This window comes from Mustela erminea, chromosome 17 (genome assembly GCF_009829155.1).
Source record: "Mustela erminea isolate mMusErm1 chromosome 17, mMusErm1.Pri, whole genome shotgun sequence".
Lineage (NCBI taxonomy): Eukaryota > Metazoa > Chordata > Mammalia > Carnivora > Mustelidae > Mustela > Mustela erminea.
The window spans coordinates 257,553-282,325 of NC_045630.1; the positions used below are offsets into that span (position 1 = coordinate 257,553).

Below are 24,773 nucleotides of genomic sequence, written 5' to 3' on the forward strand. Positions count from 1 at the left end.
GTAATACGTAGCAGAGTTGAGCTGAAATCCAGGCCTATTAGACCTGGCACCCAGTACTTAATGAAGGTTTCCAGAAGGACGGGTTAGAAATATTGACATAGAAATCACCTCAACTGATCAAGTGATTTGTACCACTGTGAAAGGTACTTTTACAGACTTTAGTACATACATTGGTAGTAAGGACTTGAGGTATATAAATTCTTTTTCAGTTTCTGGGAGTAGCTGTGAGACTGGTCAGTGGACTGTATGTTTCAAGTGGTAATTTCTGATTGGATACTTACTAGAGTCATTTAATTGTTAAGATTCAATAATGGGATGGATTAGAGTTCCGGAGCATAAAGCAAGCATGGGCTGGAGGCCTGTCAATGAACTTCTGAGGATCAAAAGGAAGAGAACTGTGATTCCATCTAAATGCTACAATGAGGGGCGCCCAGGTGGCTCAGTGGGTTAAGCTTCTGCCTTCAGCTCAGGTCATGATCTCAGGGTCCTGGGATCGAGCCCTGCATCGGGCTCTCTGCTCAGCGGGGAGCCTGCTTCAACCCCCTGCCTGCCTCTCTGCCTACTTGTGATCTCTTTCTGTCAAATGGATGAATAAAATCTTAAAAAAAAAAATAAATGCTACCATTAATTTGACTGACAAGTGGGGCTTTAGAGAACCCATATAGGAAAGAACAGTTTTAATGAAAAGGAAGGGAAACATCAGTTCAACATATACATGTTAGTAAACTTTTTTTTTAAAATATATTTTTTTAAAGATTTTATTTATTTGACAGACAGAGATAACAAGTAGGCAGAGAGGCAGGCAGAGAGAGAGAGAGAAGGAAGCAGGCTCTCTGCTGAGCAGAGAGAGCCTGATGTGGGGCTCCATCCCAGGACCCTGGGATCATGACCTGAGCCGAAGGCAGAGGTTTTAACCCACTGAGCCACCCAGACGCCCCATTTTAATAAACTTTTAAAAAATAAACTTTTTTCTAAGCACAAGCATCCTCTGCCTTTTTTTTTTTTTTTTTAAGATTTTTATTTATTTATTTGACAGAGAGATACAGAGAGAGCACAAGCAGACAGAGCAGCATGCAAAGGGAGAGGGAGAAGCAGGTACTTCAATAAGCTGGGAGCCAGATGTGGGCTCGATCTCAGGACCCCGGGGATCATGACCTGAGCCCAAGGCTTAAGTCGCTTAACTGACTGAGTCACCCAGGTGCCCCAATAAACTTTGTTGTGTCTATGTCTCATTTCATAATAGATATTTTCTCAAGGCTTAACCCTAGGAAACACACACAGGTGCTCACACACGCCACACTAACAGCATGGTTTCTACAAGGAAAGCGGTAGTAACTGGGCTCTTCAGGACCTCTTCAGTTTTGCCTACATCAAATTCTCTAAACCTTCCTCCTCAAAGACTAAAGAGAAAGGGTAAGTGACAAAGTGCAAGGTTTTCACTAATTGCCAAATTTTGATCACATACATTATTTTAAAAGTTCTTTTGTCTTTGCTTCCTAAAACTTAGAAATAACTTGCTTTGCTGATTCCTCTGACTACAGTTCTACACAGGACCAGCCTAGGATTTTTAGACGGAAACTCAGTACTCCAAACAGGAGCTCAAATCAAAAAGTCTGCCGATATTTCTAGCACAGAGTAATCCATGTCCAGTCTCTGTTCATAACAGGGACAAAGGTCACAATGTTCTCAGAGAGCTGACTTAAGTCCAGGGTACTCTACCAGACACTTCAATCTGCCCAAAGTCATCGATTACAAAACACCGAGCTGGGATTCAAATTTAGGACTCCGAAGCCTTTTGTGCCACAGTGTATCCATTACAGAATGTAATTCGACAATGTAGAGATCCTTGGGCTCACCATTCTACTACCCACCTCTCCCTCTCTTCAGCTCTATTTCCTTTTACTTCTGGCGACTTCACCATTCACTATACAACGGATTATTTAACCTTTCAACCATCTCTGGGAGATTAGAACAGAAGGAAGCCAAGGGTCTGTAGGAGCAAGTATGATTTATTATGGGTAAATGGTAGGAAAAAATTTACTCATATCCATAGATAAGTTCCTTAAGTCATATATAAAGAAACACTGTTGTTAAAAGTCTGCTTTATTTTTCTGTTGAATCAAGTATTAGCCCCCAGTTTACAATTTTTTATGCCTTCCAAACAGTAGTACAGGTAAATATCACCTTATCCATAGCCAAATATAAGTCAAATTAGTCCCAGTGGTTCTATCCACGTCTAGATTGTTCAGGTGGTCAGGAATTCTTACTTGTTTGCTTTAGCTTTTAGTTCTTGGTTATATCTATAAAGGAAACAGAGAGAAACACAATGACAAATCACAAGAGATCAATGTGTGGTAGGAAGGGACTGGGAAGTACACTCCATGTCCTTTCTCTATCAGGAGGCTGTATCATTGTGGCTCTACGATCTTCCCAGGGGTGTGCAGGTAAACCAGGCAGAAGGGAGCGAGACTTCAAGATTTTATTTGCATTTGGCTTCCAATGCCGAAGCGTTTTAACAATGAACCGTTTCTTATACAAAAGTATTATTTGTGTGAATATTTTCATTCTTGAATTATGTAAGAGTATAACAAACATTCCGAACATAAATTCAGCAAAATGTGGTCATCTAGAACTTTTTATTTTATACTCATGGAACATCCTTCCTAAGAATAAAAATTTGGGAATGGGATCGTGTCTAATCATTAAAAATAAAATGTACTTTTGTGTGTAGGCAGGTTACTGAGTGATTAGCCGACTGTAAACTCTGGGTCAGCAGGAGAGTAAAGCTAAGGCCTCCTCTTCCAATTCTCATTCATCTAAAGAAGAACAAACCACAAAGCCACAGAGCCCTTCCCTGAGCTTCACTGGCCACTGACGAGAGTAGGCAACACTGTAAGCACAAAAAGTAATGTGTTGCATGAAGTATATACCACACCTCCCAGGTTTCTCAAAAGGTTCTGATTTCAAATACTCAACAGTGTTTTTCTAAATGCTCCAGAGCCCAATATTTATATTTTTAACTAAATCTCCCAACCTGCTATTGTGACTGAAAGGTGCCAAAAATCCTTCTGTCAAACTATATCTGCGTTTTTGGTCTAGAAATAGTTCTGAATGTTGCACTTAGCATTTCCTTAGCTCTACTACTGAGTTAATATAAAGTTAAAATGAAATGGTGGATGAGAAAAATACTTGTGAATAAGAGCAATGTACAAATTGAAGTTTATATTGATGTAAGTTTGCTTTAAAAATGCTGGTCAGACAGCAGACATACTGTAGAATGAGTTATTCATTCATCTATCCAACCTGTGCCTGATGATTATGAAAGGGTTAAATTATAAACCCAGGGATCGTAAAGATGAATAAAAGAGGCTATACTATACTCTGCAGAACAGAATGCCTTCTGAGAGGTAAATTAAAACTGAATATTTTCTATTTCTTTATTGAGATATATATATATTTTTTAAGTCAAAGAACATTGTTTTGTAATTTAGAAAGGTTTTGGGGTTCAAATAAAGCCAGAGCCTTCATCTAAGATGCGCTCACTCTAGAGTGTCAGCCAGTCGCCGACACTGAGCACAGGCGAACTTCGGAAACACTGCGGTTCCGTTCCAGACCAGCACAACAAAAGCAAGTATCATGATAAAGCAAGCAAATGAGTATTTTGGTTTCCCCGTGCACATAAATGTGATGTTTACACTATATTATAGTCTATTAAGTGTGCAATAGCATTATGTCTAGAAAAAAGGTACATACCTTAATTTTTTTTAAAATATTGCTAAAAATTCCTAACCATCTATGCTTTCAGTGAGTCGTAATCTTTTCGCTGGTGGAGGGTCTTGCCTCAGTGCTGGTGGCTGCTGACTGATCTGGCTGACGGTGGTTGCTGCAGGTTGAGGTGGCAGGGGCAGTTTCTTAAAACAGGACAAGAAGGAAGTTGCCACGTCAACTGATTCTTTCTTTTACAAATGATTTCTCTGTAGCACACGATGCCATCTGATAGTATTTTACCCCCGAGTCGAACTTCTTTCAAAACTGGAATCGATCCTCTCAAACCCTGCTGCTGCTTTACCAACTAAGCTTATGCAATATCCTGAGTCCTTTGTCGTCATTTCAACAGTCCTCACAGCACCTTCACCAGGAGCAGATTCCATCTCAAGAAAACTTTCTTGGCTCATCCACTCCTCATCCGTTCAAGTCTGACCCTGAGATGGCGGCAGTCCTGTCCCATCTCCAGGCTGCACGTCTCCTGCTGGTTCTCTGGCTGTGTCCACCCCATCCGCCGCTACTTCCTCTGCTGAAGTCTTGCGTCCCTCAAAGTCATCCATGCGGCTCGAATCAACTCCTCCCAAACTCCTGTTAACATTGATATTTTGACCTCTTCCCTTCCCATGATCACAAATCTTCCTAATGGCATTTAAAAGGGGGAATCCTTTCCAGAACGTTCTCAATTTACTTGACCAGATCCATCAGAGGAATCACAATGTACAGCAACTATGGCCTTACAATGTATTTCTTAAAGAAGCCCTGAAAATTGAAACAACTCCTTGATCCACGGGCTCCAGAATGGAAGCTGTGTTAGCAGGCACGAAAACAACACTAATCTTGGTGTACATCTCCATCAGAGCTCTTGGGTAACAAGGTACGTTGTCAATGAGCAGAAATATTTTGAAAGGAATCTTTTTTCCCCAAGCAGTGGGTTTAAAATATTCAGGAAGCCATGTTAGAAACAGATGTGCTATCATCCCCGCTTTGTTGTTCCATTTGTAGAGCACAAGCAGAGTAGATTTAGTATTATTCTAAAGGTGTTTAGGATTTTCAGAATGGTAAATGAGCACTGGTTTCAACGTAAAGTATTAGTCCCTAGCAAGAGTCAACCTGTCCTTTGAAGCCTTAAAGTCAGGTACTGACTTCTCCTCTCCAAACTATGAAAGTCAAGGATGGCATCTTCTTCCAGTACAAGGCTGTTTCACCTACACTGAAGATCTGTTAACTGAAGCCGCCTTCATGATCTAACTTGCTAGATCTTCTGAACAGACAGTTTCTACGTCAGCACTCCCTTTTAAGTCATGGACACGGCTTTTCCTTGAACAACGTGACCCAACCTCCGCTGGCTTCAGATTTCTGTTCTGCAGCTTCTTCATCTCTCCAAGCCCTCACAGAACTGAAGCGAGTGATGGCCTTGCTCCGGATTGGGTTTAGGCTTAAAGGAACATTGTGGCTGTCTGAGCTTCTATCCCGATCACTAAGACTTTCTCGATGTTAGTGATAGGCCATTTCACTCTCCTGTCAGTCACGCGTCCACTTGGAGTGGCACTTTTAAGTGCCTTCAAGAATGCTTCCTTGCATTTGTAACTTAGCTAAATGTTGAGCACAAGAGGTCACCTTTTGGCCTATCTCACTGGCATTTTTTTTTTTTTAAAGATTTTTATTTATTTGACAGACAGAGATCACAAGTAGGCAGAGAGGCAGGCAGAGAGAGGAGGAGGAGGCAGGCTCCCTGCTGAGCAGAGAGCCTGATGTGAGGCTTGATCCCAGGACCCTGGGATCATGACCTGAGCCGAAGGCAGAGGCTTTAACCACTGAGCCACCCAGGTGCCCCTCTCACTGGCTTTTGATGTGTCTAAATCAACTTAATTATTTTAGCTTTTGTTTTAAGGAGAGACATAGAACTCTTTCCTTTCACTGGAAAGGAAAGAGCCCCACTGCAGGCTTATTAACTGGCCTATTTTTAATGTTGCTGCGTTTCAGGGAATAGGGAGATAGATCTGAGGAGGGAGAGAGACAGGGGATGGCGGGTCGGTGGAGTCAGAACACGCACATTTACCAGTTAAGCTCACTGTCTTATGCGGGCCTGCTTTGTGGCGCTCCCCACCCCCAACAATGACAGTAGTAACATCAAAGATCACTCATCACAGATCCCCATAACAAATATAATAATAATGACAATTTTTGAAATGTGGTGAGAATTACCAAAATGTGGCACAGACATGAAGGGAGCAAATGCTGTTGGAAAATGGTGTGGACAGACTTGCTCGATGCAGGGTTACCACACACCCTCAATTTGTAAAAATGTACAAGATCTGGGAGGCACAATGAAATGAAATGAAAGAAAATAAGGCATGTCTATAAAGTTTTAAACATTTCCAAATGCTCATGGAACACTTAGACAAAACCAGTAGCCTCCCTCCAAAGAGCCTTTCCAACACTACATAACCATACACATTTAGGTCCCACTTTATTACATATAATTTAAAGTGAGTGATAAAAGTTTCATGGAGAAAACTATTTAGTATTTCACAAAGTAATGCCTTAAAACAGACTGTATGCATAGGCTACATATCTACATATTACACAGATTTAAAACCTAGGTGGCAAACATACTGTTTAACACTTTTAACTTAACCCCCAACTTTTCTGGAAATTTCTGCTTTAGGCATATCCCATCTTAGCATTATACCTGAATCTTAAAAACAGACAGACAGACAGACAGACAAAACCCAGCACTGCCACTGGGTGGCTTCTGAGGTAGATTTTTTTTTACACCTTTGATAGGCTTACCTCCAAATACGGAAGAGCTGAGACGCTCCTGCCGCCCCCACAAAGAAATTAACAGCAAACAGACTCCAGTTTTTTGGGATAATTACAAGTGAGTATCTTGACCAAATAAACCCTGTTGAAACAAGATATTTTTTTTTAAAAAGCACAGGTACTGCTGCACTATCTTCTGAACACTCAGTTTTAGAGTAAAATGATTATAAATAAGACCATGACAATATAATGTAGGATAAAGGAAAAGGAAATGCTATACTTTGAGTCTAATGAAGTTGTTGCAGTTCAGTGTTACACAAAATATGTAATTCTTACATCAATAGGGAATCTTTACAGGGCAAACAATTATTTTTTCCCACTTTTAAAAACAGGTTCATGGCAAAAACATAAAAAACTAAATCCATGCAGATACTTACTCATAGTAACCCTCTTCTGCCTTCTCTATAATACTTTCCCAGCAAGAACACCGTTAATTCCTTTGTGAATGAGTGTGTTTATGTGTTTGAGTGTGTATAGGTGCTTCAAACATTAAACTGTTAAATAAACTTCTGTAAAACAAAACAAAAATACCGAAGGTCCTAAATGGAACACAGAGACTATTCATTTTATTTACCTGTGGCCATCAAAACAGCAGATTGAGCTGTGCTGAGTTTCTCAGCAGGTCTGGCCATGTCAGCCAAGCCAGCACACACCAAGCCCTGGAAATGTTAACACACAGCAAGAGAAAAGGTATCATGATTGTGTAGTAATAATTCTTAACTTTACATAAAACACAAACCTATTTCAGAGATTTTCACATGACTGTTGGTACTGTTTTAGTATCCATGCAGTAAGGAAACATATCCTCCCAAAAAACTACAGTGAGTTCAGGAATGCTTTTTGAAATTATGTTAACCACATGAAACAGCCTCATAAACCTGAAAATCAGTAGTGTGTGCAGGTATCCTAACAAATGGTACTTTTTCCACATAAGAAATTATACGTGTTGGAAACCACTGGTGCGGAGGGTGCTGGAAAACTACTTAAGGTAATCTGTAGATTCCTCCTTTCATATTTTTGTCAATGTTAAGTCTTTTTTAAAAGTGGAAATACCAGGGGCATCCGGGTGGTGCAGTTGGTAAAGCATCTTGACTCTTGGTTTCAGCTCAGGTTGTGATCTCATGGTAGTGAGACTGAGCCGTATGTCAGGCTCGGTGCTCAGAATGGACTCTGCTTGAGTTTCTCTCTCCTTCTCCCTGTGTCCAACAACCCCCCCCCCCCCCCCCCCCCCCCCGCAACCCTGTTCTTATGTGCGTTCTCTCTGGAATAGAAAGATAAATCTTAAAAAAAAAAAGAGGTGGAAGTATCAGAAAAGCTCTATTGTAATTTTAGTTTTCAAGTTGCATAATTTTTCTTTAACGTCAAAGTATACAACATAGTCATTTCTTCTCTCTCTCTTTTTTAAATTTTATTTATTTGACAGAGATCACAAGTAGGCAGAGAAGCAGGCAGAGAGAGGGGAGGGGGAAGCAGGTTCCCCACTGAGCAGAGAGCCCGATGCGGGGCTGGATCCCAGGACCCTGAGATCGTGACCTGAGCTGAAGGCAGAGGCTTAATGACTGAGCCACCCAGGCGCCCCAGGATTATGACTGTTTAAAAAAGATTTTATTCATTTATTTGAGAGAGAGCAGAGAGCACAAGCTGGGGGGAGGGTGGAAAACAGAGAGAGAAGCAGGCTGCCCACTGAGCAGGGAGCCCAACACGGTGCACGCGCGCTGACCGAGCCAGCCAGCCCTGAAGTGAAAATCATACAGGGTGCGCCACAGTGTGAGTCATCCAAGGTAGAAGATGTAAACTCAAAACAAGCAGATCCGTCCACAAATAAAAACTTTAGCCTTACAGAGGACTGGCAAATGAATACATACTAAGGGCAAATAAAATATTTAAGGTATGTAAGGACTGTTTTTTACGATTCTCCACTTTGACCTCAATGACTCTGGTTTCAACACAAGTGGCTAAGAAGGACTCCACACCGGTTCTGAGCAAGTATCGTCTGAAATTCTTAACTCAGAGCATACGCGGCCGGGGAGGGCAACTATTCCAGGTCGTGGATAACTGCGGCAGATGAATGAGCATCGGATGGTCTGGAGTAAGAGGTACATGCAGTAGACGGAACAGAAGAAGCGCCCTCACCAGAGAACAAGGCAGTTTGCGCTGTGATGCTGTCATCAGAAGACTATGCACGATTTCAACACGAACTTAAAACAGAAGCCAAACAAGGCACTTAGGAGTACACCGTACTGCGTTTCAAAACACTGGTGGATCAGATCAAAGGAACGCCAGAGTATCGATAAAGTCAGTACACTTTGAGGCTGTGGCAAATCTGAGGTCCAAGAGAACCCCAAATTTGTTACAGAGCAAATAATTCTTACTCTTTCAATAAGCGTACGAGAAATAATAGGTAAGCAGTCGATCATGTTTGCAGACACAGGGCTACTATATGATCTCCAGGGCTGAGACAGAGAAGAGGAAGAACATAATCTACTTCTCACTTCCGTTTTCCCGAAGCACACTAGGTCGGAAGGTCTTGGCTTCGGTCTGCACCCTAATTAAGGTAGTAAGCAGACAACACATTATAAATGTTAAAGAAAAAGACCCTCGTACATCACACTAGGAGGGTTTCTCACGGGACCGTCAGTGGCAGGCGCCCAAATTTCAAGTGTCTTTTTATCCTGTCCCACGGACTCGTCACCCCGCGCGACCTCATCGGTCCCAGCCCCGCTCGGGAGGGACACGTCTGCGCCGAGCCGCGGCCCCGTTCATGGCGACCGTGCCGGCCACCGCAGGCCGGGCTCCTCGCTCCGCCGGCCGCCGCACCCCTGCTCGTCCTCGCTCGGCGTCTCCAGGGGCACAAGCCCCACCGCCTTCCAGAAGCGCCCGAAATTCCGGGGGTCGCAGTCAGGGTGCAACCCTGGTTCCAGCGAGCGCGGCGAACCGGCTCTCGGGCCGCCGCTCGGTACCGCCGCGCCGACGGCCGGAACCGCGGAACCGCGCACCGCCGGCTTCGCGGCGACGACGTCTGCGCCGCCCTCGGGCTGGTGCCGGCTCCCGTGACGCGCGAGACCCCAGCAGGCCGAGGCGCGGACAGAGAGGAAGCGGCTCCCCCAGAGCCGCGGGCCCGACGCGGGCCTGACCCCAGGCCCGACGCGGGCCCGACCCGAGCCGACGCAGAGGCCCGACGACCGAGCCCCCGGCGCCCCGGACCCCAGCACCCTCGTCCGGGGCCTCTTCCGAAGAGCCGCGCGGCCAACAGGCCCGAGGGCGCGAGCGAGCCGGTCTCCCGGCTGCGGCCGGACGGCGGCTGCGGGTGCAGGTCCCGCGGCGGAGCGCAGGGCGCGGCGACGCCGGCGACGCCCGCTCGGTTCCTCGGCCACGACACCGCACAACTCGCGTCGGCAGGAACGCGCGGGCGCGAAGGACTCACTAGTTACCGAGTCGAGAAAGCGCCGACCGACCGCGTGCCAGGGCGGCCGGCTGCGGGAGGGACCGGCGCCCACTCTTCGCGACGGCGCGGCTCGGCGGGGGCGGGGCTCGGCGGGGGCGGGGCTCGGCGGGGGCGGGGCTCGGCGCTGGCTCCGCCCTTCGCGCCCGGCCTTCCCACCCGAGTAGCGGCTGCGCTTCCGGGACCATCCGGCGCCCTCGCCCCTGCGGGGTCGACGCCACCGGCACCGCCAGACCCAGCTACAGCCAGTGTGCGGCGCTTCTGGGGACGGACCGGAAGGCCGGCTGAGGACAAAGCAAAATGCTGACCCCTCGCACCCCCAACTCCTGGGTGGGGCGCGTGGGGCGCTTTAGCAATCTCCCGGCTGTCTTACTAGCGGGCAAGGCTCACGGCCCGGCGGTGGCAAGGCCGCCGGCATCCGGATCCCGCAGGTCCTCCGCCTGCGCGGTCCCACGGAACCCTCCCTTTTCCTTTGGTACAGAACTGCCCCTCACAGCCCAGGGCAGCGGCTCTTCCTGCCACGGGTCCTGTCCCCGGGCTTGAATCAAGCCCCGTTCTGCACCGGAGATGCCTCAGGCATTCTTTCTTGGTCGTCGGCTCCCGACCTCTCCCACCGAGCCTCACCTAGGTTCTAGAACTGCATTTCCAGTGAGCACAAGCGTTCAACGTGATATGCTAAGGGGCGCCTGGGTCGCTCAGTGGGTTAAAGCCACAGCCTTCGGCTCAGGTCATGATCTCAGGGTCCTGGGATCGAGCCCCGCATCGGGCTCTCTGCTCAGCGGGGAGGCTGCTTCCTCCTCTCTCTCTGCCTGTCTCTCTGCCTGCTTGTGTTCTCTCTCTGTCAAATAAATAAATAAAATCTTAAAAAAAAAAAGTGATATGCTTAAACTTTTTTTTTTAAACTGATGGGACCTTTTCTCAATATATTGTTAAAAAGAAAACCACAGGCCCAAAGTGGCGTCACTTAGGCCAAGTCACCAATACCTAATGTGGCTACACTTTCAACCTCCCCCCTGAATGCACTCGTAAGCAGTCACTTAGGAGTTTTCTGGTTTGCACCAATGAGGTAATCAGTTATCTGGGCAATCTCTCCCTGTTCCCCAAGAAAGAGGAGATAATTCATCTACTAAAATCCTTTCTTTTGTCTGCAACTGAAGGTGACCTCACCTGGAAATAATCCTTTTTTCTAAAGTATGACTTCCTTGTTGTGCTTTTAAAAACCTTCTCTTTCTGCAGTCCTTGGGAGTTCCCCTCTACTCGCTAAACTGGATGCCGTGGTTGAATTTTGATTTTTAACAATATAAATAATAATAATAATAATAATAATAATAATAAAAAGAACTGCTCCCTAGTTCTCTGTAAAATGCAGCTCCCAACCATGAATCTACTCTAGTCATTTTATGGGTCAGGGGACAAAATAGCTGACTTAACTTGCCCGAGGTCATAAGATTGAGGGGGAGCCAGTTCTAACATTCTCAACTACTGAGATTTTACAACTGAGTTTCTGACAATGTTCTGACAATTTAAAGCAATATGATTATGAAAATTAAAATAGCCGACAACTCAACAACAAAAAACAACCCGATTAAAAAATGGACAAAGGGCCTGAATAGACAGTTCTCCAAAGATAAACAAAGGGTCGGTATGCACAGGAAAAGAACAGATTCTTCCTGCAACTAATTAGAAAATGCAGATCAAAACCACAATGAACTACCCTTCACACCCATTAAGATGGCTGTTAGGAAGTACTGCTGCCGGCAGGCGCTGCGGAGAAACGGGAGTCCTTACCAACTGCTCGTGGGGAAGGAAAATGGTGCAGGCGGGGCAGGTGCTCAAAGGAATATTGATGCAGCAACTCCACCTCCAGGTACAGGGCCCAGAGACCAGAAGGCGGGGCCTGGGAGAGATGTTGCTCATGCACACGGCACTGTTCAGAATGGCCAAAAGATGGAAGCAACTTAAGTGTGAATCTATAATGGATGGTTATGCAAAATGTGATATCTGTAAAATGGAGCATTATTCAAACTTAAAAAAAAAAAAAAAGGAAATTTGACACTTGTTAACATGGATAAACCCCGAGGACATGGTGCAAAGTAGCCAAGAACAAAAAGACAAATCCTGTAAGTTTCCACTTCTCTGAGGTACCTAGAGTAGTAAAACGCATAGAGACAGAAAGTAAAATGTGGTCGCCAAGGCTGGGGCTGGGAACGTGGAGCTGCTCAACCAGTGCGGAGGCTTGGCTCGGCCTGACAAAAGGAGTCCTGGGGATCGGCTGCACCAAGACAGGAATGTACTTAACATGAAAAAACTGGTTAGGATGTTAAATTTTATGTGTAGTTTACTACAATTAAAAAATAAAAAATGGGGGCACCCGGGTGGCTCAGTGGGTTAAAGCCTCTGCCTTTGGCTCAGGTCATGATCCCAGGGTCCTGGGATCGAGTCCCGCATCGGGCTCTCTGCTCAGCAGGGAGCCTGCTTCCTCCTGTCTCTCTCTCTGCCTGCCTCTCTGACTACTTGTGATCTCTCTGTCAAATAAATAAAATTAAAAATAAATAAATAAATAAATAAAATAAAAATAAAAAATGACTACCAGTCCTTGTACAGTACCAGTACTCGACCAGTGCTTTTTGAATTCTAGAAGGGGTCCGAATGACCTGGAGGGCTTATTAGAACACAAATTACTGGGCATTCCATCCCAAGTTCAGGAGTTCAGGAGTGAAAATCTGCATTTCTAACACATTCCTGGCACGCCAAAGCGTCAGGTCTAGGGGCGACACTTCAAGAATTGCTGCTATAGCCCAAAACGGCCTTTTCAAGAGAAAATGAATGATGTTTTATTGTTTTCACAATTACCTCTTTTCAGCTAAATGAGAACTTTAGGAATGGAAACTCTGGCATAAGGTAAAAGGCATTGGTCTTGGGAGTCAGAAGTCCTAGCCTCTGCCATTTACCAAATGTTAATACACACCCTTAGATAATTTTTTTCTATTTTTTGAGACCAACTTCCCTTGCCTGCATTTTGGTATTGGTATCTGCAGTTCACATATACTAAATTAATAATAAAAGTTAATCTGGGGGGGTTCTAATTAGTTAAATGTTTGCCTTAGTCATACAATCTCGGAATGAAGTTTCAGTTTCAAGGGCTCACAATTACAGGTTTTTTTTTTTTTTTTTAAAGATTTTACTGATTTATTTGAGACAGAGAGAGCATGAGCTGAAGGTGTGGGGGGAAGGGGTTAGAGGGAGAGGGAGAAGCAAGCTCCCCACGGAAGCAGGGCTTGATCCCAGGGCTTATGATCTGAATGGAAGGCAGAAGCTCAACTGACTAAGCTACCCAGGCGTCCCAATTACAAGCTTTTTGGTAACAGTTATGTTCAGAGAAGGTCTTTTATCTAAGGAGTTCAGAACAATTCAACTAGGTAGTGCACTTTATGCAGTAAAAATGACACATGAGATTATTTGAATGAAATCATCTCCAGACAGGCCATGAATATTTAAAAAGTACATTCTTCATAAAGATGACTTCAAATTAGTAAGTTCCTTTTAAATAATTTTTTTTTTCAGTAGCTTCTGCAAAAACTCAAGACTTACCCATTTCATAATTGGAGCCCAGAAAAAAACTGTTCTGGGACCTGAAAAAAAAGAAAAAATAGAAAAATTTAGAAACAAACCAACTACTTTACATGTCTTTCTTTTTTCTATTCAAATTTTAGTTACTTAAAAAAAATTCTCATTAGTTAACATACACTGCAATATTGGTCTCAGGATTAAATTCATGGATTCACCCCTTACACACCACACCCAGGGCTCTCGTAACAAGTGCCCTCCTTGCTACCCATCACCCATCGAACCCACCCCACCCACCTCCTTCCATCAACCCTGTTTGTTCTCTGTCTTTAAGTCTTTTATGGTTACACAGGTCTTTTAAGCCTTCAACACATTTCAAAATCCCCAAAATTTAGTGATCCATTTCTAATCATTTGTACTACCCTTTCTGCATCCGTGTATTTGTTAACATTTAGAAGGTCACCACAGTATCAACCTTACATTCAAGTTGTTTTGATTTCCTTGTCAGTTATTTGTATTTTTGTGGCCCATTAAAAATTATCAAAAGTGTAACAGACAGTTTGGAAACCATTACTGAAGTTCTGCCTTGAACATGAAACTTCATGTTAGGTCGCTTAAGGATAATCTCTGAGTTGGAGAAATTACAAATTATAGAGATTTTGTGATAAGAGCCTCAGTAACTATTAAATATTCACTAATTCTATTAATATTTATTATAAATGATGTATTGCCATATGTATAATAGTGAAAGCTATTATAAAAGGTCTATATATTGTAGTAAAAAAATTTCTTTTAAGATTTTAGTTGAGAGAGAGAGAAACAGAGCAGTGGTGGGGAGACAGGAGAGGGAGAAGCAGGTTCCCTGCTGAGTAGGGGGACTGGACTAGGGGCTTGATCCCAGGACCGTGAGATCATGACCTCAGTCAAAGTCAGAGGCTTACACAAACCACTGAGCCACACGGACACCTCTCCAGCAAAAGTAATGAACCTAGGGGCACCTGGGTGGTTCAGTGGGTTAATCCTCTGCCTTCGGCTCTGGGTCACAATCTCAGGGTCCGAGGATCGAGCCTCTCTCTCTGCCTGCCTCACTGCCTACTTGTGATCTCTCTCTCTCTGTGTCAAATAAATAAATAAAATCTTCGGGGGAAAAAAAGTAATGAACCTAATATTAGGGTTCACATGAGAAAGGGGAAAGACTTAGATCTCTAAGCTCCGTAACAGCAGGGTTGTTATTTTAGCTATCCTGGTATCCACTGGCCTTTTGCAAAATGTTAAATAAATGCTGGTGGCAGTGAAAACAATTCTGGTTTCCTAGATAACATAGAATTTGAGAAATATGATGTTTCAGAGCTGGAAGGAAATTCCAAGTTCATCTACCCTAAACCCTTCATTTTACCATGAGGCTCTGAGCAAATCCGTGACCCTGTCTGGGGGGGCAGCCAGTAAGCAACAGAACTGTGACTGGAACCTAAGTCTCCGAGCTCTTTACATGACTGCCCACTTTTAACTCTTCTAAATCACATATCTCATTTAACCTTCAAGAGGCTACAGGGACAGGAAAGAAACAGAATTTGGTCCATGATAATTTAAAATATAACTAAGCAGGCTAAATCCAATATATGTCAGACTACGTGATGTGGTGAGCGGGCTCTCACACACTGCACCAACAAACACGCGTCTTTCTTTCTTCCTTTCTTTCTTTAAGATTTTATTTATTTATCTGACAGAGAGACAGCGAGAGAGGGAGTACGAGCAGGGGGAGTGGGAGAGAGAGACGCGGGTCTTCTGCTGAGCAAGGTGCCCGACGCGGGGCTCATTCCAGGTCCCTGGGATCATGACCTGAGTCGTAGGCAGTCACTTAGCGAGTGAGCCACCCAGGCACCCCACATTTATTTCTCAACACACAAATTAAACAACCTGATATAAGAAAACAGTGATTTACCAGCAAATTCAAAAGTTTTAAAATCCTATTATAGTCATGACAATCATTGTTGCCTTAGTATTCTACTTTGCTTTGCAGGAATAAATTAGTTGTTTTTGTGGATAACCAAAATCACACCTGAAATGGCATCAGCATCCAAGCATAACACGTTTTACTTCTCTTCATCTACTCCCAACTAATACTTCTCAATAGCACCAGCAGGTAAAGATGCATTTATCCAGTCTTCCCATAGGAGGCAAGTGTTCACCGTCACTAACGATTAAGTATTTTTATTCACTTATGAATAACATTTAAAAGATAAAACTGACTTAAACTTATTATTTAGAAACAAAACAAAGGAAAGACAGTGGGGCACCTGGGTGGCTCAGTGGGTTAAGCTCTCCCTTGGGCTTAGGTCAAGATCTAAGGGTCCTGGGTTCGAGGCCACCTTAGGCTCTCTGCTCAGCGGGGAGCCTGCTTCCTCCTCTCTCTCTGCCTGCCTCTCTGCCTACTTGTGATCTGTCAAATGAATAAATAAAATCTTGGGGAAAAAAACCTAACACAAAAGAAAGACAGTGAAATTGAAAAGGCAATGAGTTAAAACTAGGTAAAAACCTAGTTGTGGTTCTGGGTTTAATTTGTTGCAGAGAAGACTATACATTCACCCACAATAATTACTGCATGCCTTATAGTGTACCTAGCACCGGGGATATATTGGAAAATGAGAGTGCTGGTTTTTATTAAACAGCACAAGAATGCTGTTTAAGTCAAGTCACACCTGGAAGCTAACATTTTAGGAAAACTTAATTCTAATGTGCTTTTCTCAAAGTTGCACTAGTTTCACACATAGGTAATACCATCATCTCAAAGTAAAAATGAGCTCAATGATAACACTCCTTTTTGGGGATTGCATTTTGGCTGAATTACTATCAAAAGCAGTTAGTTTGTGGCACCTGGCTGGCTCAGCTGGTACAGCATGTGACTCCATCTCAGGGTTGCAAGTTCGAGCTTCACATTAGGTGTAAAGATGACTTAAAAAAAGATAAAATTGGGGCGCCTGTGGGGCTCAGTGGGTTAAAGCCTCTGCCTTCGGCTCAGGTCATGATCCCAGGGTCCTGGGATCGAGCCCTGCATCGGGCTCTATGCTCAGTGGGCTCCATGCTCAGCGGGGAGCCTGCTTCCTCATCTCTTTCTGCCTGCTTGTGATCTGACAAATAAATAAATAAAATCTTAAAAAAAAAAAAGATAAAATCTTAAAAAAAAAAAAGGTAGTTGCTTAATAACATTGAGAGAAATTTGAAAAATGTAAAAATGGCATCTGCTGTCTTTATAACTTTTGCTTATTAAGTAGTTCTACAAAAGTGTCACATAAATAGTATAAACTATTGCTTGCCTTTAACATTATTAAGTGATGGCAATGTTACACATTTTTTAGTATCTTCCACAATTTAACATAGTCATTGATATTTCTTTTTTTTTTTAAAATTTTTTAATTTTAATTTTTTTTTTTTTTAAGATTTTACTTATTTATTTGACAGACAGAGATCACAAGTAGGCAGAGAGGCAGGCAGAGAGAGAGGGAGGAAAGCTGACTCCCCGCTGAGCAGAGAGCTGATATGGGGCTGGATCCCAGGACCCCGAGATCACGACCCGAGCTGAAGGCAGAGGCTTAACCCACTGAGCCACCCAGGCGCCCCATCATTGATATTTCTGTATCCCTCTCAAACTTACATTGTTCTTACAGCTATTAAATTCATTAATTCAATGTGATTTTAATACAAAGAGGTTTAAAATCGACCGTAGTGTACTGTAAATACTGTACTATAGTTAGTAGTCTATCCACTTACCAATCCAATTATGACCTCCTTGAAGCTAGTGGCTAGACAGTGTTCACACCTGTCGCCCTACCTAACAGACGGTTTAACGACTAACCTTTAGTTTATGCTTAGAATAGCCCAGTCTTACCCCACGCCTTCACCTGGCTAACTCCTGATATCCTTTGGAAACGTAGCTTCGATTTCGTCTCCTCAAGGAAGCCTTCTTTAACGCTCCAGGTTACATCAAATGCTCCTTCTCTGAACCCCCAAAGCAGCCCCTATAATGCTCTCCTGTTTTCTGCACTTAACAATTAAAATGATTAATTTATGCATCTGTCACTTTAATTAGACAAGGTGAAGACAAGGCCTATTTCTTAGTTTTCCTTAACAAATAACATTTGTGAACAGAACTGAATTGAATTAACCATGTCCAGGACAGCTGTTAAACACGGATATTCAAATTTTAGGTGTGACCAGATATGCCTTGACACTGTTTCATCCTCAAGGGCAGAACCTGCAATTTACTCCTCTCCAAGGACACCAGGTTCCCTTTACATCAGGGCTGTACCTGATTTCCACTCATTAGTTACTCTCTCTACTCTTAGACCGTAACACTCCCCTATCTGGCTCCGGAAAATTCTTCCCATAAGTCTGAAGCCACAGTGCACTGATCCTACAAGTCAATCTTTTCAAACTCTCTGGTTTAGCTTGAGCTTCTGGGATTCCTATCACAGCACACCTGTCTTATTTTTCTTTCCCATATACAAAGTCTCTGAGTCATGTGCAATATCAATTACGAAGTTTACTTTTTAATCCCTGCAGGAGGCTCGCGCCACCACTCAAGGGTACGTCAACACATCATTTTGGTCTCTGGCTTTGAACTTCTCTGCCAATTCCTCTCTTCCTACTTCAAAACTGATGCTTCCTTCTTCGCCACCCTCAAAACTGTTTCCTGAACAGTGCCTCTAGGTTCTGGTTTCTTTATGAGTTTAAGTATTTGCTCCTTCAGAGTTAATGAACAGTAGAGCTGTTCAGTAAGTGTTTGCTTGGTAACTCATTTACTCAACTGCCCTAAGCCAGATGATAGTTTTAAAATATTACTCGTTCCTCTTCCTCACAACCAAACCAAACAAAAAACTTCAAACATGTAATTACGGTTGTTAGAACCTGGACCAAGAGAGGTATGACTATTTTAGTTAGTGAATAATTTTAAACTATAAAACAAACCTCCAATTATTTTAACAACTGCTAAGCACTAAATTTAAAAATATCATTAGCAAATATGTATTATAAGACATTCTAAATTTCTAATATTTCTGAGATATCAGAGGATGCTGACAAGTGAACAAATAATCAGAGTTGGAAAGCTATATATGCAAACAAATAGTGTCTTCTTCATTGTCCAGAAAACAGTGGTTGAGCAATACCTATCGTACAAAGAGCTAACAAAAAATTTTCAAGAAAACTTATTTTATTTTTTAAATATTTTATTTATTTATTTGACAGAGAGACAGAGATCACAAGCAGGCAGAGGCAGGCAGAGAGAGAGGGGGAAGCAGGCTCTCTGCTGAGCAGGGAGCCCGATATGGGGCTCGATCCCAGGACCCTGAGATCATGACCTGAGCCGAAGGCAGAAGCTTAACCCCCTGAGCCACCCAGGCGCCCCAAGAAAACTTACTTTAGTTCACCTTTTCAGTTTATCTTACTGATCATTTTCAAGTCAAGAAAATTAAGTCAATTTAAACACGTATGAACTCAGAGGAAAGACTTCCTTCTTGGCATAGAATAATGTCACATGCTTGCAAACACACACACATACGGATATTGAGATGCTCGCGATGTGCCAACGTGAAAAATAAAGTTTCTCATTTAATGCTTTTCACTACTTCTTCTTGTCCCTTTCAGATCGTTCCTCTATGGTTTGCTGCTTTTAACATTCCTCAACATCCTTCTAAGTTCCATATACTAAGAAATCCCCTCTTTGCTATCATGCGACCAACACCTACAAATCCTTAGTAACATTTGTAAATGTTACTCCTTGATATAGATATGTACTGCCAAAAGTTACTTATTTTTATTTGTACTAAAACTAGTTCTGATTTCACACTAAGAACATGATTGGGTTACCATTTTAGAATCATGTAATCTTTGTACTTTTGGAAAGGCCCTGGAAACAGCCATCACTCAGATAGCCCCTAAAACATCAAAGGTATATAATGATTCTTAAAATGTCAATTGAAAACAGGCTTTGGTACAAATGCCCAAGTAAAATAACAGGTGAAACAATTAGCTAAAATAGCTAATAAACATTTTAGGGTTGACACATTTTAAATTGATATTTGTTCAGTTACAAAGAATCAATGATTTCTAGATTTAGGAAGATAAGGAGGCCCAGAAACGTGGAACTACCTGTGTAAAATACATAGCACAGCAAGGGTTAAAAACTAAGATCCCCAAATCCTAACTTAACAATAATTACATAGTTGAACCCAATGAAATGAGTTTCTTGAAAGGTCCAAAACTAAGAAAAGCTCTAGTAAGAGTACCAAAGTGAAGATTATTACAGCTGAAAGGACCTTAAAGAAAATCCAAGCTCCTCTATTTTTTTTTTTTAATATTTTATTTATTTATTTGACAGAGATCACAAGTAGGCAGAGAGGCAGGCAGAGAGAGAGAGGGGAAAGCAGGCTCCCCACTAAGCAGAGCCCGATGCGGGGCTCGATCTCAGGACCCCGGGATCATGACCTGAGCTGAAGACAGAGGCTTAACCCACTGAGCCACCCAGGCGCCCCTGCTTAGTATTTAATTTTGAATTTTCATGATAAAGATATTCCCTTATGGGCAACGCGAATGTGGGTTCGCTTAATATGTTTTTATTTTATTTTTAAAGATTTTATTTATTTGACTGAGAGGGAGAGTGAGTGAGCGAGCGAGCTCCAGTTGGGGGAGAGGCAGAGGGCGAGATTCTCAAGCTGACTGCACTCAGCGCAGAGCTGGTAGCAGGGCTCAGTGTCACCACAGTGAGATCATGACCTGAGCCAAAATCGAGAGTCACACACTGAACCAACTGAGCCACAAAGATGACCCTGTTTTTTGATATTTAAGAAAAAATGGGAAAAACAATTCTCTTACCTAGGAGAAATGCAAATCTTACTGTTACTGAGATCTGAAGCCTTCCCAGGGAGACTACCATGTAATGGAGAGAAACTTCCCAGCAACAGCCCACTAAGCACCGCGACAGACTTCACAGAACTATCTTTTCAAAAGTTCTTCCACTTAAGGCAAAATGTAACTCAAGAAAAGCAGAGCTACGGTGAGGTACCTAAAATGGTATGGTTCAGAAAACTGTTTCCTGGGCTTAGTCAAAGGATAGTTTTTATGTATTTTTATTATTTGTTATTCATTTCCCCCGGTTTTATTGAGATATAATTGGCATATAACAGTATATTAATTTAAGACGTTCAACATGATGATTTGATATATATTTATATTGCAAAACTCTTACTATAATAAGTTCTGTTAGTATCCATTGCCTCACTTAGCTCATTTTTTTCGTGTCATAAGAACTTTTAGGATCTACTCCCTTAGCAGCTTTCAAATATGTAACACAGTACTGTTAATTACAGTCACCACGTTGTACATTATATCCCCAAAACTTGTTTATAACAGGAAGTTTATACCTTGAGAACGCCTTTTAGGATAGCTTTTGGATTCTTTAGAGCTATGGTCTCCTAACTACTTTTGAACACTGGACCCTATCATTTAAAAAACCCTTTTTTTGAGCATGTATCTCCTACATATATATATTGTATTTATACACTAAACATATAACTTACACAAATGTGTATATGTACATATGTTGACTCCAAAGAACTCTCAATTGTGTTCTACATAACTATATATATAACTATACTGATCTATTTTTATAAGATATACGCAGAATAGAAAATGTGAAAGGATAAAATAATACTAAGCATTAACAGAAGCTGTATTGTTTTCTTCCTACATTCCAGTGTTTCATTTTGTGCATATTTTGAGACAATTCACCCCATCTGGGGGCTCAAAAATACAAAGGAATGACACTCCTTCACTAATCATGTCCGGTCCCCCCCCCCCCACTAAGCTTTTAAGTAAACACTGGTCATCATGACTTCAAGGTCATTTTTCTGACAAATGCCTGGAGTAGAGCGGTGCAGCTGGTTTGTGCAGAGTCACATACTTTCACAGTCAGGTGATGGTGAAGTGACATACCTTATGAGAACCGAGTTTGCCAGGACACACATTTGGTTGGAACTCTATTCTCACCCTATAAAGGTAGATCACAATGTGTTGGGAACAACACATACACGAATGATGAAGGCTGCAGGTCTAGCTATAATATGAATCACTGCGATATAGTAATATATAATAGTCCCATAATTCTAGTATAAATCTATATAAAGACACACTCTTGTTTCCTGACTAGACATTCTGCCAGTGATAAAATTAAATCTCAGATATTTAGAATCCGCAATGTATGATATCCAACTATTAATATCCTAGCCTTGCAGATCATTGTAAAAACCGCCAGGATGTGAATGTTGTCTAAGATTTAAATAAGGATTCAATAAGATTATGCAAAATAGCACATAAAAACCTTGCGTAGTCACTATGATGACTCTTGGAGAATAATCAGTGTTTCCTCAGATTTTATTCAATACCAATGGATCGGCAGTTATGTTTTTCATGCTTTTCCATTTTTTCGTGGGTGTGCCTCCAACTTTTTAATCACAAATACTTCTGAATGATACATATTCTTACTATGTATATTGGTTAAAATCTTAGAAGGGAGGGAACCAACATTTTTTGAGTCTAAGTACAAACACTTTGCTAAATGTTTTATTTAATTTATTTAAAGGTTTCATTTATTTATTTGTCAGAGACACAGCGAGAAGGAACACAAGCAGGGGGAGCGGGAGGAGCGGCAGGCTTCCCGCCCAGCAGGGAGCTCAGCATGGGGCTGACCGCACCTGGGGTCACCACCCAAGCCGAAGGCTGATGCTTGACAACTGGGCCACCCAGGCGCCCCCGCTAAAGATTTTAAAGCCATCATACCTTTTCGTTTTCACAATCCTTAAATGATAATTATTATCTCCATTTTACAGACCAGAAAAATAAGGCTGGGGGCTTCAGGGTCTAGGTCACACAGCCACGATTTCCATGTACCTCTGTCTGGCTTCAGAGCCAGCTCTCCTCCCCCTACACTGAACACGGAGTTACAGGGACTGAACCCAGGAGTTCCCAGGTGAGATGCTCCGTCTGCAAGTGAAGGCAGTTCCTCCTGACTCTGAGGGAGACTGAAGCAGGAATGACAGGTGGGTAGAGCCGAGGCCCTGAAAGGATCCTGCAGAACCACCCTTGCCTCTCACCCAGCTGTTCCAGACTGCTCCTCCTCTGCGCTGCTCTCCTTACCCTGCAGCCCAAACCCAAGGCTTAAGCGGGTCAAAGTTGACGGCTCACAGTGCAGCAACTTAACAGCCAGATTCCTGCAGAAGCATTGCTCAATCCTCCCTCCTGAAAAACCCGTCAAAATACACAGCACAACTCCCAAAAATTTAGTTTAAAAAAAACAACAAAACACTAAAAGGCAAATAAGCTCAATACGCTTCTTAAAGAATTCTCCTTGAACTCTCCTTAAAATTCTGCAACGGTCCCGGCTGCGCAGGGCGCAGTACACACCCCACACGACCGTCCCGCCCGTCTCGCCGGCGCACCGGAGGGGACAGTCCGCCGCCACCGCAGACGCCGGGGCGGACGGGCCACCTTCCCGCGGACCCCGACGGCTGAGGGCCTCGACCGTGGGCGGGAAGCGCCGCTCCCGGGCCGCCCGTCGGTCCCCCGCCTCCCAGCTGCGGCAGACCCCACGGCGTCCGGCTTAGCCCCGGGCGCGGAGCGGGACCGGCGGGACCTTCCGGGCCTCCCGCGTACCCCCCACGCGCACGACCGAGCGCTCCCGCCCGCGTCGGGGAAGGACCCAGGCGCGGCGCCGCCCACGTCCCACGAAGCGGGTTTGGCCGCGACGAGCCCATCCAGGGTCTCCCCCAAGGTCACGCCGACGCGCGGAGGCCGCGCGGGACTCCGGGCTGCGCCCCGGGGGCAGGGAGCGCCCGCGCCGCAGCCGTTACACCGGGGCCCGGGGGCGGGACGCGACCGCGGCTGCGGGCCCGGCGCGTCTGCAGGCCTCCGGCCCCCGGCGCGGGCGGCGGCGCGACCTTCACCGCAGAGCCGGCGGGTGCGGGCGGTCCCCGGGGCCCCGTGCGGCCGCGGCAGGGGCGAAGGACCAGCCCGAGGCCCCGCGCGGGGGGGCCGTGCGGCGACGAAGGTCGCGGAGGGCGCCCGCTGCGACCCCGGCCCACGAGCGACGCGGACGCGGGCGGCGCGCACGGGGCCGGCCGCCCCAGCCAGGCGGGCCCCCCGAGGGCAGCGGCGGGGCCGGCGGCGGGGGCGGGGGCGGGGGCGGGGGCGGGGGCGGCGCGCCTCACCTGCCGGGTGGTTGTACAGCGGCCTCAGTTTCTCCGGCAGCAGCAGCTCCACCTTGTCCAGGGCCCGGTGGTAGGTGGCCCGAAGGCCCCGGGCGCCGGCGGCCGACATCGCTGCTGACCGGCGCGTCGTGGGCGGCCGACGGGGACAGCGGCCGCGGGCTCCTCCCTGGATGACAGCGAAGGACACGCGTCACTTTCTCCTGCCCCAGCGCCTCGCGCCCGCCTCTCGCCCGCGGCGCCCTTCCCGCGACTCCCGCGGCCCCTACGAACCGCCGGGTGCCCGGGCCCAGGAAACGCGGAGGGGCGGAGGCTCGGCAACGGCCCGCCCCGGGTCCGCCTCCTTCCCTCCCGCCGCCCGGAGGCGGGGAGGAGTCATGGCAACAGGTGCCCGAAGGGCCGCCTCCCCAAGCCGACCCGACTTCCTAGCGGCAGCGCGCCTGCGCAGGCTGAGCGGCCCACGGGGATTGGTCCGCGCCGCGGCGGGGGCGGGGTCCAGCGCGAACTTCCCGTTTCTCCTTCCTGCCCTCGAGGCCATGTTGGAGAAGGGAAAGTGAAGCTGCCCAGCTTTGATTAAGGTAGCCCGTAGTTAACATGGGCTTTCTGGGTCTTCATTCCCCAACTAAAGATGACGGCGCGCAACGCTCTTGCCTCCTCCGGAAAGAGACTCGTGACTGAGAGCTTCGTGTCTCAGCTTCCTCTCTCTCCGGCCCTCATTCACCCCCAGAGAATCAAGGATTTAGCGACAGTGTCCCGAGCCCACCCCTCTCGGGCGAGGGCAGCCGTGGCGTACGGGGGCCGAGTCCCGGGGAGGGGTGTCGTCCTCTCGCGAGAAAGGCTGGGGCGGGCGGGTGCCGAGAACGAGAGAGGGAGGAGTCGCGGCCGCCTCCGCCTCCTCCTCGCGTCGGAGGGGCCGGGGG

The 24,773-nt window shown here is 45.1% G+C and overlaps 1 protein-coding gene across 4 annotated transcripts; it reads right to left on the minus strand.

The window, feature by feature from the left end:
- Positions 1–1,991: 1,991 nt before the first annotated feature.
- Positions 1,992–24,706, minus strand: MPC2 (mitochondrial pyruvate carrier 2). Of its 4 annotated transcripts, none has more exons than XM_032318062.1 (6): positions 24,647–24,706; positions 23,857–24,022; positions 13,622–13,662; positions 7,163–7,247; positions 6,559–6,670; positions 3,823–3,911 (listed from the first exon to the last, which is right to left on the minus strand). In XM_032318062.1, exons 2-6 carry the CDS (start codon positions 23,963–23,965, stop codon positions 3,842–3,844), a joined length of 417 nt encoding a protein of 138 aa, XP_032173953.1. In that variant the 5' UTR covers positions 23,966–24,022; positions 24,647–24,706; the 3' UTR covers positions 3,823–3,841. The 4 variants fall into 4 exon arrangements, with proteins under 4 accessions (XP_032173954.1, XP_032173953.1, XP_032173952.1 ...); XM_032318061.1 differs by lacking the exon at positions 24,647–24,706 and adding an exon at positions 24,127–24,259; XM_032318060.1 differs by lacking the exon at positions 24,647–24,706 and adding an exon at positions 24,123–24,259.
- Between the last annotated feature and the right edge of the window lie 67 nt (positions 24,707–24,773).

Excerpts from the sequence above, each read along its gene's own strand:
- MPC2 (XM_032318062.1), bottom strand. The coding sequence starts at position 23,965 with ATGTCGGCCGCCGGCGCCCGGGGCCTTCGGGCCACCTACCACCGGGCC. Across the intron at positions 7,248-13,621 it reads GGGCTCCAATTATGAAATGG|GGCTTGGTGTGTGCTGGCTT; the intron begins GTAAGTCTTGAG and ends TAACATTTCCAG. Across the intron at positions 3,912-6,558 it reads CAGCTCTTCCGTATTTGGAG|AAACTGCCCCTGCCACCTCA; the intron begins GTAAGCCTATCA and ends TCCTGTTTTAAG.